Source organism: Mixophyes fleayi, chromosome 10, assembly GCF_038048845.1.
Source record: "Mixophyes fleayi isolate aMixFle1 chromosome 10, aMixFle1.hap1, whole genome shotgun sequence".
NCBI classification, from domain to species: domain Eukaryota; kingdom Metazoa; phylum Chordata; class Amphibia; order Anura; family Limnodynastidae; genus Mixophyes; species Mixophyes fleayi.
The window spans coordinates 90,824,101-90,837,948 of NC_134411.1; the positions used below are offsets into that span (position 1 = coordinate 90,824,101).

At 47.4% G+C, this 13,848-nt stretch overlaps 1 protein-coding gene across 2 annotated transcripts in view; it reads left to right on the top strand.

Moving 5' to 3' along the window:
* PMFBP1 (polyamine modulated factor 1 binding protein 1) overlaps window positions 1–13,622 on the top strand; it is a 96,086-nt gene extending 82,464 nt beyond the window's left edge. For both annotated transcript variants that reach the window (XM_075189121.1, XM_075189122.1), the window contains 21 exons: window positions 651–818; window positions 898–1,119; window positions 1,697–1,927; window positions 2,510–2,740; window positions 3,475–3,597; window positions 3,741–3,867; window positions 3,944–4,101; window positions 4,891–5,137; window positions 5,264–5,453; window positions 5,534–5,687; window positions 5,844–6,011; window positions 6,088–6,255; window positions 6,392–6,559; window positions 7,297–7,464; window positions 7,540–7,707; window positions 7,879–7,941; window positions 10,556–10,665; window positions 10,773–10,847; window positions 12,515–12,608; window positions 12,690–12,742; window positions 12,815–13,622. In XM_075189121.1, the coding sequence (XP_075045222.1) occupies window positions 651–818; window positions 898–1,119; window positions 1,697–1,927; window positions 2,510–2,740; window positions 3,475–3,597; window positions 3,741–3,867; window positions 3,944–4,101; window positions 4,891–5,137; window positions 5,264–5,453; window positions 5,534–5,687; window positions 5,844–6,011; window positions 6,088–6,255; window positions 6,392–6,559; window positions 7,297–7,464; window positions 7,540–7,707; window positions 7,879–7,941; window positions 10,556–10,665; window positions 10,773–10,847; window positions 12,515–12,608; window positions 12,690–12,742; window positions 12,815–12,887 (3,159 nt within the window). In that variant the 3' untranslated portion in view covers window positions 12,888–13,622. The remainder of the gene's footprint in view (window positions 1–650; window positions 819–897; window positions 1,120–1,696; window positions 1,928–2,509; window positions 2,741–3,474; window positions 3,598–3,740; window positions 3,868–3,943; window positions 4,102–4,890; window positions 5,138–5,263; window positions 5,454–5,533; window positions 5,688–5,843; window positions 6,012–6,087; window positions 6,256–6,391; window positions 6,560–7,296; window positions 7,465–7,539; window positions 7,708–7,878; window positions 7,942–10,555; window positions 10,666–10,772; window positions 10,848–12,514; window positions 12,609–12,689; window positions 12,743–12,814) is intronic.
* Window positions 13,623–13,848: the final 226 nt, after the last annotated feature.

Sequence of the window (13,848 nt, forward strand, 5' to 3'; positions counted from 1 at the left end):
AGCAAATGTTGTGTATTCCTGGATGTCTGGATAGTATAAAGTAATGATGTGGGGAGCCATGTGGGGGAGTGGGTGGAAGTGTTGAATGGAGAGTAATAAAGAGCAGGTAATTGAGTAGCTGAGATTTTGCAGACTCATGAGAGAGGAGATTGGTTGAAAGACAGTATAATTTCTTCCTACTTGTAAAGGGAGACAAAGCTTAAATAGAATTGAAGTACACAGTGCTGAGAAAGGGGACTGAAACAACTGTAGCATGGGTAGGGAGTGGTTGAGCAGGCAGATTAAACAGAGTGGATTTTGCATTGAAAACAAACTGATAAATAAAACAAACTTTCATGAGATGAGAGGAAAATGAGATCAGAGTCCAAAACAGTCCTCATGTTGCATGTAGCTTGTAGCCAGGGTGAGTTGAAAACATCAGAGGTAGAATATGGAGTTTCAGGTGAATACTGACTGTAGTTCTTGTGAAGCTGTGTTAATAGGCAGAATGTTCTTCCCCTGTGTAACTCCGATATAACTCCGAATTATGCTGTTTAAATTTTTGTTTTACACTTTTATCTAAACACACTAACTATGCAGCCATCACTGGCTTTGCCAACTACTGACTGTATAGATGCAGTCTATAATTAGCCTTGATTTGCATTTTGCAGCTTGCGGAACGCGTTGAGGAGCTGAGCAACGCTCGTTCAAAGCTCAAAAACCTGCAGAGCGATGTCCAAAGTCTCCAGGAGATCTGCTCAGAACGTGAAAAAACAGCCTTTGAAAATGAAAACCTTCTCCAGCGGCTGCAACAAGAGAACGAGGACAAACTGGCTGAGGTGAGAGATGGAGGAAACTAATACCGGCAACTGGGAGAACATGTTGTGTGGTTAGTAAGGTCCATCTTCCCGATGACAGGTGCAGAGGCTCCAGCAGCAGCTCTCATCCCTGAGACTCACCCACCAGGTAGATACCGAGTGCTTGAGAAGCGATTCTCTGCGGCTTCAGGAGAAACTGGACTCTGTAACCAGTAGACACAAGGAGCTGGAGCTGGAACTGCAGCACTACCGGGTGAAGGCGGAGAGACTCTCGCAGGACCTCACCCTGGCTCAGCATTTACAGCTGCAGCTTGAGGAGCAGGTAACACGTCTGTATAGTCCCCACCAAACCTTAATTGGATAATATCAGAACAGAGGAATAAACGCACGCACTTCTGAACTTCACTCAGCAGAATAAGAGAACGGAGACAAATCTTTGGCCGCAGGAAGAGTTCCGTTGACATGGCAACGGCTATGATTTTACTTTACTGTTTAATGCTTATTTGTACAAGCATAGATTGCATTGGAAACTCACATTGTGCCACAACATTATAGGGTGTGTCCAGTTTAGTACAACACCCCTCTTTCTGCCCCACCCCCTGGAGTAAATAGGAGAAATACAGTAGTTTTAGGGAACTTTGACCCCTCCTATTTTCTTACATAGGCCAGGATGTTGAGCAAAATGAGGGGACTTGTCCAAAACTGGACCTCCCCATTACTACTACTTATATAGCAATTCATTTTTACATATCAAATGCAATTTTTACTCAGTTATATTCAGAGAATTTCAGCCACTGCTTCTGTGACCATGGAGATAGTGTCCAGGATCACAGGGAGTTGAGCCTAGGATCTGAGCAGAGGGCCCTGGCGTGATGTACTAACGTCTGGCCTTGTCCTAGGTGTCACAGCGGGACGTGGAGCTGCGGCAGCGGGACGAGGAAGTGCAGAAGCTGCAGAAACATCTGTGGGACGCGGAGGAGCGCGCAGTGAGCGCGGAGAGTCTATGCAGCTCGTCCAACAGCAGCATGGAGCTTTACCGCAGCAAGTACCAGGCCTGTGTGAGCCGCGTGGGGGAACAGGAGGCCAGTCTGAGGCAGATGGAGGATGACGTACGAGAGATGAAACAAGAAGTGAGTACACAGCTACACAAATAGAATATATATATACACTGTACATTAATTGCTGCTGTATTTTACGCTCTGTTACGTTTTTGGTTACATTGTGTGGTCACACATACTTGGCTTTACTATACAGACCCCCTAACCTATGGTGACCATACTACAAAGCATCTCTCAGATCTCTAGTAGCTTTACAATGCAGCCCCCTCTAATCTCTCTTGGTGATAAAGTGCAGATCTCAGATCTTTGGTGGTGACCAAATGAATTCCTTACCCCTCCTGCTGTCCCGTGCGGCCTGACTGGGTGCTGGAGGTGAAGATAGACAGCTATGTGCAATCTGATTGGCGAATGGTATCAGCCATTCACTGGTCAGTTTGTGGAAACCTTCCACCACTCTGGTTCTGACCATTCACCAATCAGGAGCCGGCTATAAAGTATGACTGAAGCCTGTCATACAGTCCTGGCACAGATTACCACTGTCTGCATGCTGTGCCCTCTGATGGCCGCCCAGTTATGCCACGCATTGAGCTGGCTATACGCTTACAGCACTATCCAGGATTGTGGATCACATGACTAATAATTCCACGTCCGCAGGTGTCGGAGCGCGACGCTCGTCTCTCGGCTCTGCGGGGGGAGCTCCTGGTTCTGCAGCAGGAGCTGGAGGGGAAATGTTCTGAGCTGGAGAACTGTGAGGACGTCATCGATCAGCTGACGCATGAACTGCAAGCGACACAGACGGACTTGAGTTCCAGCCGGGAGCAGTCACAACAGAGCGATGAGATCCTTCAGTCTGTGCGAGAGCACGCAGCGAGACTGCAGAACCAGGTGAGGGCACAGACACTGCCACAGTGTCATCTGACAGCAGATCTTCTTTCTTTTTATTGCAAACTTAAGACTCTTAGGGTAAATTTACCAGACTGCCTAAAAAGGAAAAGTGGAGCTGTTGCCCATAGCAACCAATCCGATTCTAGTTATTTATCTAGTACATTCAAATAACTAGAATCTTAGTGGTTGCTATGGGCAACGCCTGCCCTTTTCCAAGGGTTCGATAAATCTTCCTGAGATTCCTCCAAGGACAGCACACTGGTAGACACATCCACGTTTATACAACACGTATTATTCTGCCTCACTCAGGATTGTGGAGCAGCAGCATGGAGAGGTTAGTGCGAGTGAGCTCATGAAGTGATGCAGGTTTCTCAGCTGTCAGTGCTGGTCTGGTCACTTACATTATAAGATCTAAAGATGTGCGGTAGGAAATGAATGAAACACTCATTGGGTTTCCAACGTGTAGGAGTTTCTGCAAGCAGCTCATCTGCGTCTCTACAATTAAAGGACGTTGTACGTGGCTGTAGTGATTATCTAATCATGCTCACGTGGCCTGGTGTATCTAGTAACTCTGCACTGCTGGTTGGTGTATGGACTGGGAAACCGAGATGTGCCGTCTGCATACAATCATCTGTCCGCCCTTAGTTAGCTCAGACGTTGGCTTCATGTTTGTCAGAGCACATAATATCCCATCAGCTGTGGACCTGACCATGTCTCTTTCTGTCCTGTCCCAGGTGCTGGAGCTGGAGGAGGATCTGGTTAAACTGCAGACAGACTTCTCCACCTATAAAGCAACGCACAGATGCAGCGACAGCAGCTACGGGGAGCTGGAACGGCTCGTCCGCCAGCTAACACAGGTCAGTAAGAAGTTTCCTTATTACACTGTAGACCAGGCCTATCAGCTGGCAGAGCATGCTGGTACTTGTAGTTTCACGACCCCTGGGAGAGCCACAGTGACATCTGTTCCCTTTGCGTGTTAACATTACATCACTACGTGCAGGAACTGAGCCACTCGGAGGAAGAAGTCAGGAAACAGATGCAGGAGACGGAACGGAATCAGGCGCTTCTCCTGGAAGTAAAACTGGATTTAGCGAAGGAAAGAGAGCAGAGAAACAGCACTGTGAAAGGTGAGCCCAGGCCGGCGTTGTATAGAGGTGGGTTATAGAACCAGTATACGGGTCTCATTGTGTACACTCCTCCCAGACATCGAACGGCTGGAGCTGGAGGTGTGTAGCTTACGCCGGAACACAGAAGCGCAGGTTCAGGAGCACAAACATCTGGTCTCCGAGCAACAGCAGCAGATCCAGAAGCTGCAGGAGGAAGCGAGAGACAGCAGCAAGATCACCACCCAGAAGGAGCAGGTGAGAGGTGGATAGACCGCGGGTAATAATCACACAGCCAAATAACCTGAACACAGTGCACAGCAACCAATCAGATCCTTGCTTTAGTTACAACAGCTCAATGGTAATAGTCTGATGCACATAGAAACTGGCAATGGAATTAATGTTATTATTTCCATATTGGTTTCATAGTGAAGCTGTCTGTCCATCTCCTACAGGCAGCAAATGCAGGTTCAACCAATCAGCTGCGTGCTGTGTGCGGGCTAAACATGGCTACTCACAGGACACAGCCAGACACGTGTTACCCAGCTCTGACCCATCCACTGTTTGGCACTCAGGCTGAACTGTCGGAACCTCTGCGGCGCAGTTAGGCAGATAATGATTGCACACAGGGCGAGATGCCATCGTCATCCCGCCATAGTCTCTGCCAGTCCTGATCTACATGGTATAGGTCACCAGCAGCTGTGGACTGGGATTGACGTTTGTTCATTGCATTCTGTATACGAGTACAAGGTTTTAATGCTCTATAAATAAATCTATACATATTAATGTGAGCGAGCAGAATGCTGGTGATTAATCACTCTGTAATATGTACATACACAGATTATTTTACTACCCATCCATTACTGCATTCATAACGGTCATGGAACATGGGCAAGAAAATTACAGTTGGTCGGCTGACAATTTCCATTATATCCTGTATGACAAACATCCTGAAATATTGCGTTTTTACTCAATGTCCAATGCCACCCACACACAGAGAGGCGTTCTCTATATAATTTATATATGTACATTTCCCCCGTGCTGCAGGCCATCCTGAAACGTGATGCTCTCCTGCGTCAGTCGGAGGCCGATCTTCTCCAAGCTCGCAGCTCTCTGAAGTCGCTCAATCAGGAGATAGAGCGCCACCTGGAGGCTGCCCGCGGTATGGAGAGGAGACTGCAGAATGCACAGAACGAGTGCGATCAGAGAGAGCGAGAGAACACTGCACTAAAGGCAGAAATGCAGGAGCTGAAGAGAGAGCTGCAAGAGACGTACAAACTCCACCAACAAGCAGGTACGTAGCACTCGGGTTATAAGAGACACGGGCTGGGTATAGGATAATTGCACGGGGCAAGGAGACGTCGGCTAGTTGGAAGCGTTGTTGGAGACTTGTAATAATACTTTATGTTCCTGTGATCAGTGCAGGCCCTGGCGGGACAAGAGGAAAAGACTCTTCTAGTAGAAAGTGCCCTGCAGAGCACACAGGAGCAGCTGAGCGAACGTGTGGCGGAAGTCATACGACAGGAGCAGCATTCGCGCAAGATGGAGAGTGAAGTCCGCACCCTGCGGGAGCGAGCGGCTACCAGCGATGAAGAAGTGGAGCAGTGCAGGTAATGTACTAGTCTGCTACCCCTGGTCATCTGAATGTCGTCTGATCTCCATCTAATCTCCTCTGTCTCTCTAAGAGCAGGACCCTAATGGAGCGCCTGAAATCAGAGCTTAACGAGGCAAAAAAGAGACATCAGTCGTCTTCACAGGAGGCCCTGAAACTGCAGCATTCACTCAGCAAACTGCAGCTGGAGCAGACTAGTGATCTGGAGCAGCAAAGGGCCCTGCAGCAACAGGTAACACGCGGTGCAGGACAGGCTTAGGCGGCCTGAGGCTCTCTAGCTGCTGGGGAACTACAAGTCCCAGAAAGGCTTGGTCCAGGATGTGTGTGAGTAATGTGGTAGCCTTATTTATAGGGACGAAGCACCTATAACGATACTGCTGTATTTTAGCTCCAGGAACAAAGCCTGACTCAGCAGTCTCTCAGATCAGAGCTGGAGCAGCAGCAGATACGACACGAGGAGCTGCAGAAGCAGCATCACCGGGCCAAGGAGCGGGAGACCACTCTGCAGAGGGAGGTGGAGGAGCTGAGCCTCAGAGTGAAGCACTCAGACCGGCTGGTGAGTATGGGCAGGACAGTGCTGGCTACCACCACCAGGGGGCGCTCGGCCGCTGATAGTGTCTGCCCTCTTACAGCTGGCAGAGAGGGATCGGGCACTCCAGAGTTTGCAGAGCAGTTACTCACAGCTGGAGAGGAGATGGCAGACTGCCCAGGAGGAGGCCAGAGACAGCAGTGCTCAGTTAGAGCTCACGAAGAGTGCTCTGCAACAAACACAGAGGAAAATCCAGGCTCAGACCCTGGAGGTGAGAGTGTCCCTAAGCCGCTTATTCTGGTATAATGCATGTATCTAGTTATATTACAGAGTACATACAAGTCATGGTCAGTAACCCTGCACCCCACCTGCCTGGGTTCACCCATTCACAACTCTTCTATCGCCAGTCCAAGCGCCTGGAGGAATCTTTAGCACGTTTACGCTCCGAAGAAGAGGCAGCGCAGAAAACTGCAAGGGGGCGGGGCCAGGAGTTGAACACCGCCCAGGAGTGTCTGCAAGAGCTTAAGAACCAAGTCTCTGCGGCTCAAGCCGCTCAGCGAGATGCTAGAGAGCAGGTATGGGTCTGAGCAGAGAGTCTATAAAGTCATATTGCCCCTAAGCGATGTCGCTTGTCATAGCGGTTAAGATTAGACTATGTGTTACACTTAAGCCCTATTTATACAGCAAAACAACGAAAAAATCTTGTTCTGGTGGCTGCTGAGCTAAGTTGGTCTTTTGATCTTTGTCCCTCACGCTGGACAGTGCTAGGATAGAGATCACTTTTGGTGTCTATCCTCTGCGCCCTCCATGCTGTAGCGGTCCCTGAAAAGAATCATCTCGTTTGCCAGTAGGTGACAAGCAGAGCACTAACGCCTGCCTCCTGCTCACAGCGCCAAATGTTGTTGGGAGGCTCCAGTTGTAGCTTACTCCAAGCAGAGCTCCCCTTATGTGTGGACTGCTTTCTTCCGGGCCCCTACAGCATGGAGCAGAGGAGTCTCGGAGATGAGGTAAAGGATAATAGAGAAGCGATGAGGGGGTTAAGTTTAGTTCATTAGAATGCAGCCAATAAGTTTAATTGGGACTAGTGATATCACCAAGTCACATCAGTTGCTAGTGAATTGATAGAATAAGGTTCGTTCAGCAATATTCTAATTTGAATATAGACTTTGCTAAACAATAGGTCCAACTCTAACCCCATAGCAGAGTCTATTGTTAATAAGCTCTAGCTCTATTATATAACTCACTGTATTATTATGTAACTGTTTTCTCCGACACTTAGTGTTACATTTGATAAAACACTTTCCTTGTGCAGCTCAGTGAGCGGAACAGAGAGTCAGCGGTTCTACGGAACGAGCTGCAGCGCACCGAGAAGCGGAAGGCCGAGCTGGAGAGAGAAACCGCAGCTCAGGAGGAGAGAATCCGGCGGCTGAGTACAGAGATGAAGTCCCTACATGATCAGCACCGACAGAAGGAGCAAGAGGTGAGCGTTACCGCCCAGGATGGCCGGACTGATAACGTGGCAGTGCCCCCTTCTCACCATCTCCTCCGGTTGTAGGTAGAGGTAGGTGAGGGCCGCCTGCGAGAGCTTGGGCTCCAGCTCCAGCACTGGCAGAGACTCCACCAGGAGAGCGCACAGGGGATGAGGCAGAGAGAGGACGACATGAAGCAGCTCCAGGAACAACTCGCGCTGGTAACAGAGAAACTGAAAACTGAAGGCAGAGAGGTAATGATCAACTAAATCATTGGTCCCCTCTGTTGTGGAACTACAAGTCCCAGCATCCTTTGCCCGGACATGTGCTTCCACAAGAGCTGGAGAACTACGGGTTGCCTGATCTAGAACATCCTTGTTGAATGCACCCAGATCTCTTTATAGACTTCTCTCCCTTCTTCCCAGAGAGACAGCCTACAGAACGCCTTCAACCAGGTGAAGCAGAAGTACAATGCAGCTACCAGCGAGGTGAGTGTCTACTATAGGGTCAGGTAAACAGCGGTTCAGTTAGTAGATACTATACCAGAGCCGCATTGGGAGAAGGTGCTCATTAGAAGGGGCCACATTAAAATTCAACTTGCTTAAACATGTCAGATTTACTACATGTGACGTTCTACCTCTGAGCATTGAGGGGAGGAAGTGTGGTCCTACTACGTACAGAATAGGACACTCTTACCCGCACCGCTGTAGTAAATACTAAGCAAACACATATTCCTTGGTGGGTTGGTTTGTGTCTCCCACTCTACCTAGTGATTATTGTACTATTCTTTTCTCTAAATCAGCAGATGTGTGACACAGATATCAATGTCCCAAACCAGAACTCTATCGTGTCCAGTTTTCTGGAAGGATCTTATGGTTACTACAAAAGACAACCCCGAGAGAGATGGAAACATCCATCCTGTATAACTGCCAATACTAGGTGGACACAGAGCAGTCCTGGTTGCGAGTGCCATCAACCCAGGGGAAAGTTGAATAGTGGTCCGAATCCACCTTTTAGTCTGCAAAAAAAACAAACTACAACCAGAATGTCTGGGTGATAGAATTCTGAAGTCCTGGAATAGATTTTTAGACAGAGCAGAACATCCAGAGATTGAAGTTCTGTTTCTTGGGAGGATGCGGAAACAAGGGCAGGATAACCTTCTAATTAACATGAAAGGAAACACCCTTAGGTTGAAACTGGATTGTACAAGAAAAGCAGAGACCTGGCTTTACATAAGAGGAAGGAAAGAAGAGTTCTGCCCATGTGGTGAATAGGCAAATGAAGAACACTAAAGAAAATACCAACAACAACATTGGCCATTTAATAACTACACATTGGTGTCCAGGGTCGAGATAGTCACCTGAAGATGATGCCAGACAGAGGGACTGAAAAAAGCAACAATGGAGGACATTACTTTTGTACAGGCCTGAGGGAAGAGCATGTAACTGAAGACAATTAGAACATGAACCAAAGGAATCGCTGATGCTCCTCACAAATGGGCGCATGAAGACGTGTTTATGTCCAAGGGTGCAAGATAAGCCCCATTCCTCTTCATCTTGAGGGAGGAACTTGTTAAGAGCTTTAAAGTCCAGGACTGGTCTGAAGAGAACCATCCCTCTGAATAAAAACTGAAATTGGACATAGTCCTTGGACTGGTTGAGTGACGGGAAACCAATAATCAAAAGAACATAACTGGCAGTAACTACAAGAAAGAAGTCTTTAACAACACCTGATTATATTGAGCACCCAGTGCCCACAGCAACACAGGCAGGAGTCGCTGAAAGAGTAGGCGAGCTCCCACCGGTGAATCTCTACCTCTCACCATTGGTAAGTCCCAAAGGGGACGGAAGTGTGTGCACTACCCTGTGGACAATGGTTGGTCTAAACAAACTCCTGGCCCTTAGATATAAAGAACGAAGAAGAAAATCTAATTTCTTGTCAGTAGCATCCCAGGGCGATACCGCACCCGGCACCAGAATAGCAGTGGTTCTGATGAGGTAGACAATGGGAAGGATCCACTTTTGGAGAACTCTCCACTTTACCCCTTGCCTTAGGAGGACTTTAAAGTGATTTAAATCTACCTGGTATCATCAAAAAATTGCTAAACTGTGGAAACAGGGGAAACCAAACCCTCAGGATTAAATCCTCCACCCTCTGTGATGGTGCAGTGTCCTCTGCACTATAAGCATTCTCCACCTCGGATTCCTGAATTAACTCCCCATCTTCATCTGAAGAACGGTCAGCTTCAGAAATAGGGACCTGACGTTTGCCAATGTCCTACGGGGGGTGCTAGGGAGACGTTTCAAGGAGGAAGCTGCCTGTACAAGACCCTAGGCAGACTTTGCTCGAGTGAACACCAAACCTGCCTCAGCCCGGGAAACCCCACTAGTGGATGGTACAGGCTCTGTAGGCGACATGTGTGGTGGGGGTAAAAAACAAAAGAGAAGAGTTTCCTACCTGTTTGAAAGACAACATCATAGTGCGTTCTGTGGATGTCGCCAGGGCTTAGCCAAAGCCAGTTCCCCCAAAAGCACCGATGCCGTTGCAAGAAACCACTGATCACGGAACTCCACCTCCGAGTACTATGCTCGTTGCCAAGGGATGCACAGCCGGCCTTGTCTGGAGCCCCATGGGAGTATAGCTCCATAGCGGTCACCACTGACAGTGAGGAGCTGCAGGGGAAGGGGAAGCCTAACGATCAGGGTGACAGCAGGCGTTTCATCTCTGGGAAGGCATCCCTGATCCTTAGTATGGAAAGTAAAAACACTAAAAATACACAAAATAAAAAAGTGCACAAAAAGATAAAACACAGGCCGAGAGCGCCAAAAAATGCCCTAATCCTGAGGGCACTTTACTAAAACTGAAAATGCTTCAGTGGGAGGGGCATAGTAGGGAGGAGACGGCCACTTACAATATGAAAGTGCCTAAACTCTAGATCCACCTACTGTACTCCCAAGGGCAGGAAAGAGATGTAATTTAGTACATTTTACTTATTTTTTTGAGCACCAAACATAAAAACACCTGAACCAGAAGACACTCCGTCCCCAGTGCACCGAATAATAGACATCATACCGGTCCTCTCATCCTCTCTCTCTGTTCCAGGTGGACGCTCTGCGCAGCTCTCTGGAAGCAGCGAGGACAGACTGCCGAAGGCTGCACCGGGAAAGCGAGCTGGTCGTGTGCAATGTGAACGAATGGGTCAGCGAACAGAAGTGAGTCCAGCAGGCTGGGACTTGTTGTTCCCCAATAGCTGGAGAACCGCCCACTCTCCAAACCTGCCACTATTGTGTAACTCACATCTGTTATTTACCTGTCACAGAGAATCTAACAAGACGCTGGGGGAGAAGATACGGGAACAGAGCAAGCAGATAGCGCAGCTGACCACAGAGAAGGAGTAAGTGTCTTATAGCAGCTTCTAATACAATGCAGGGCAACCTGAGCACCCTCTAACCTGCAAGAGGGCCGCACATCACACAAAATCTCAGTAATGAGATAAAACACCTTTAATCAGAGAGAGACACCTATCTGTAATAACGTATCAGCAGCATTTTATCCAAGTGTTACAAGCTATAACTATTATATCTGACAAAGCAGGAGCCGGGGGCCACAGCTGAGGGCTCGGGGGGAGGGTGCCTGTTGTCTATCACTGGTATATAACGTCCATTTCACACATTACAGAACACTCTGCTACCTTCCTTCCTGCTTATAACCTGTCCTGAACTAACCACCATTCTGGCTAATTCACTCAGCATAGGAACAGACCACTTTGTACCCGGTGAAATAGTCACGTCTGATTGGAGAGTATATCAGGAGTTGCCCCTCGCTGTGATTAGATTACGTAATACTCCAGACCACAGTGACAAGAAACATATTTCTCTGTCTGGACGTTCTCAAACCCCTCCAGTACATTCAGCAAGCCATGTTTTCTGCATTTCCCCAGTGTTTTTCACCATGGTCTCACCTAGGTAGAGATATTTATTCTCTTTGCTCTTGGATACAACACAGAACTGCTCTGTGCATATAAACTGTATCCAGTGCATAGGAGCAGGAGCTGAGCTACAGCAAAGAAAACATCACTCCATCTAGATGATGTATCGACCTTGGTGAAAAACAAAGATAAAGCAACATATATGGTAAGAGCAAGAGGGCATGTACAAACCAATCAAAAGTTGTCTGACTGTATAATAACCCTTTAAATCATACTCAGATGACTCTTATCCAGCTGTCACTCATAGGGAACTGATGGACCTTATATCACTGACTCTCTGCTCTTCACCAATGCTGCAATACCCGTTACCCTGACATAAGAGATTGTATAGCTTTATAAATAAAATATAATAAACCAAATACTCTCGTAAGCAATAGCCTGATCCGGACCAGCTATCCTCACATTACATCTAAGCAACACATCTGTATATAGAGAGCAAGGAGCTCTGTAATATTAAGCCAGCTACGTTAGCGAGCATTCCCTTTGTAGTCAGATACATAAAGTTCTGTGCAAAAACACTGGGCTACTGTGTAGATAAACATTTGCACCACCAGTTCTGGGTACAACGATACCAACCAATTCATTTTATTTCAAACATTTTGCCCGAATTTGCATTGAAACATCCACTAAACCCGTCCAACTCCAGGGGGTAAATGTATCAAGTGGAGAGTTTTCAGGCAGGTTTGAAAAGTGGAGATGTTGCCTAGAGCAACCAATCAGATTATAGCTGTCATTTTGTAGAATGTACTAAATAAATGATAGCTAGAATCTGATTGGTTTTTCAAACCCGCTGGAAAACTCAGCTTTTACCCTCAGAAGTGTAAACTACATAAAACAGAGACAAATAGCTGGAAAGCACAGATAAATAGTTCCATGTGACAATCAGACAAGTCACAAATAACCAAAGCTGCTCCGTGGGACCTCTGCCACAGATCTATACACCATTGTTTTCATACACTTCTATATGCTCGAGCCCCTACTTTATCAGATAGTTTGAGCTCTACTGTTAATCCACGTGAGACACTTTGTATCACAGCAATTTTCTGCTGATCTGACCTCTGTCTCCCCCACAGCCACATGCAGGAAATGATAGAGCAGACACAGAAGGAGAACAGACACCTGAGGAATCTGGAGGACGAGAGGCGCATAGAGAACGAACGTTACAAGGTGAGGAAAGTTACAGGCTTAAGGTGAACCCTTCACAGCAGCTTCCACCATATCGCTCACCGTTGTGTTGTGTAATTCTAGCTGTCGTTGCGCCAATCAGACCTGGAGCTCCAGCGTCCCAGCGAGGATCCGGGGTGAGTATCTGACCTGCACTTGTCCTTCCTCAGTCCGTCCAGTCTTCAAGTCACCGACTATTGTTTATGTAGGTCTCTGCGTACAGCCAGACGGGCGTTTACCAGCGCCGGGAACCTGAGGACGAAGCCACGCGGAGGTTCTTGATGCTGCGGAGATCCACGTACTGAAAAGACTTTGGCCACTATGTGAGCACAGTATAAACACAATGTGTAGAAGATGCATCTTCCATATTACCCCACGGGAAGCAGGACAAGTAAATTACACCCAATGCAAACAAATGGTAGATATGTAAAACCATGGAGTAGGACTTATAGCACCAGTGAGACACAGAGCAGCTATTTAAAGCACATTGTGGACCTATAGCACCATGTAACCTTCTTAATAGGGTGGCAAAACAATTCCAATAGCTAATGATCATATTGGAGACATCTCCTTGTTTACGACTACAATGCATTATACTAAAGTCGAGATCATTTGGAGCCTTAATCACAGGAACGTCAGATACTGCAGAACCTGGAGTTGAAGACAAATGATAGACATCTGAACTCACTATGGAGGATGGATTCATAGAATGGAATATATCAGACATCTTTCACTCTACCTAAGTGTCCTCCACTTGTATCCACGATGGACAAAGTGATCTAGAATTCACAAATCAGACAAACCGAGGAGTAGCGGAAGATCCGTTCTGAAGCCGCTGCCTTAGTGAGCTGCTCATAACGTTTTGGGAATAATTTTACTGCCTACGGCAGGGGCACAAATACAATCATTGCACTGTTTGCTTTTTAACATTAATACTTTGTGTAATTACGAATCATTTTTAAAGCTATTTATATTGCTATTTTGTAATAAATTAAATCAGGAACTTTGAAAACCCTCCATCGTCCTCTCCTGTGTTACTTGTTCTATGATTAGTCTGAGGGACGGCACAGAGATGACGCTGTTGCACCTATATAGGAAACCTGTTGGCTCACAGCGTCCTGCAGCAACAACGGTGGTGGTTGATCCGGTGTAAGCGATCGGCCAGCTGTCTGCCTGCCTGGTGTGCAGTGACAAAGCTTCCCCTCTGCACACAGCCCGGCCCCAGCCAGAATCCCTCTTCATC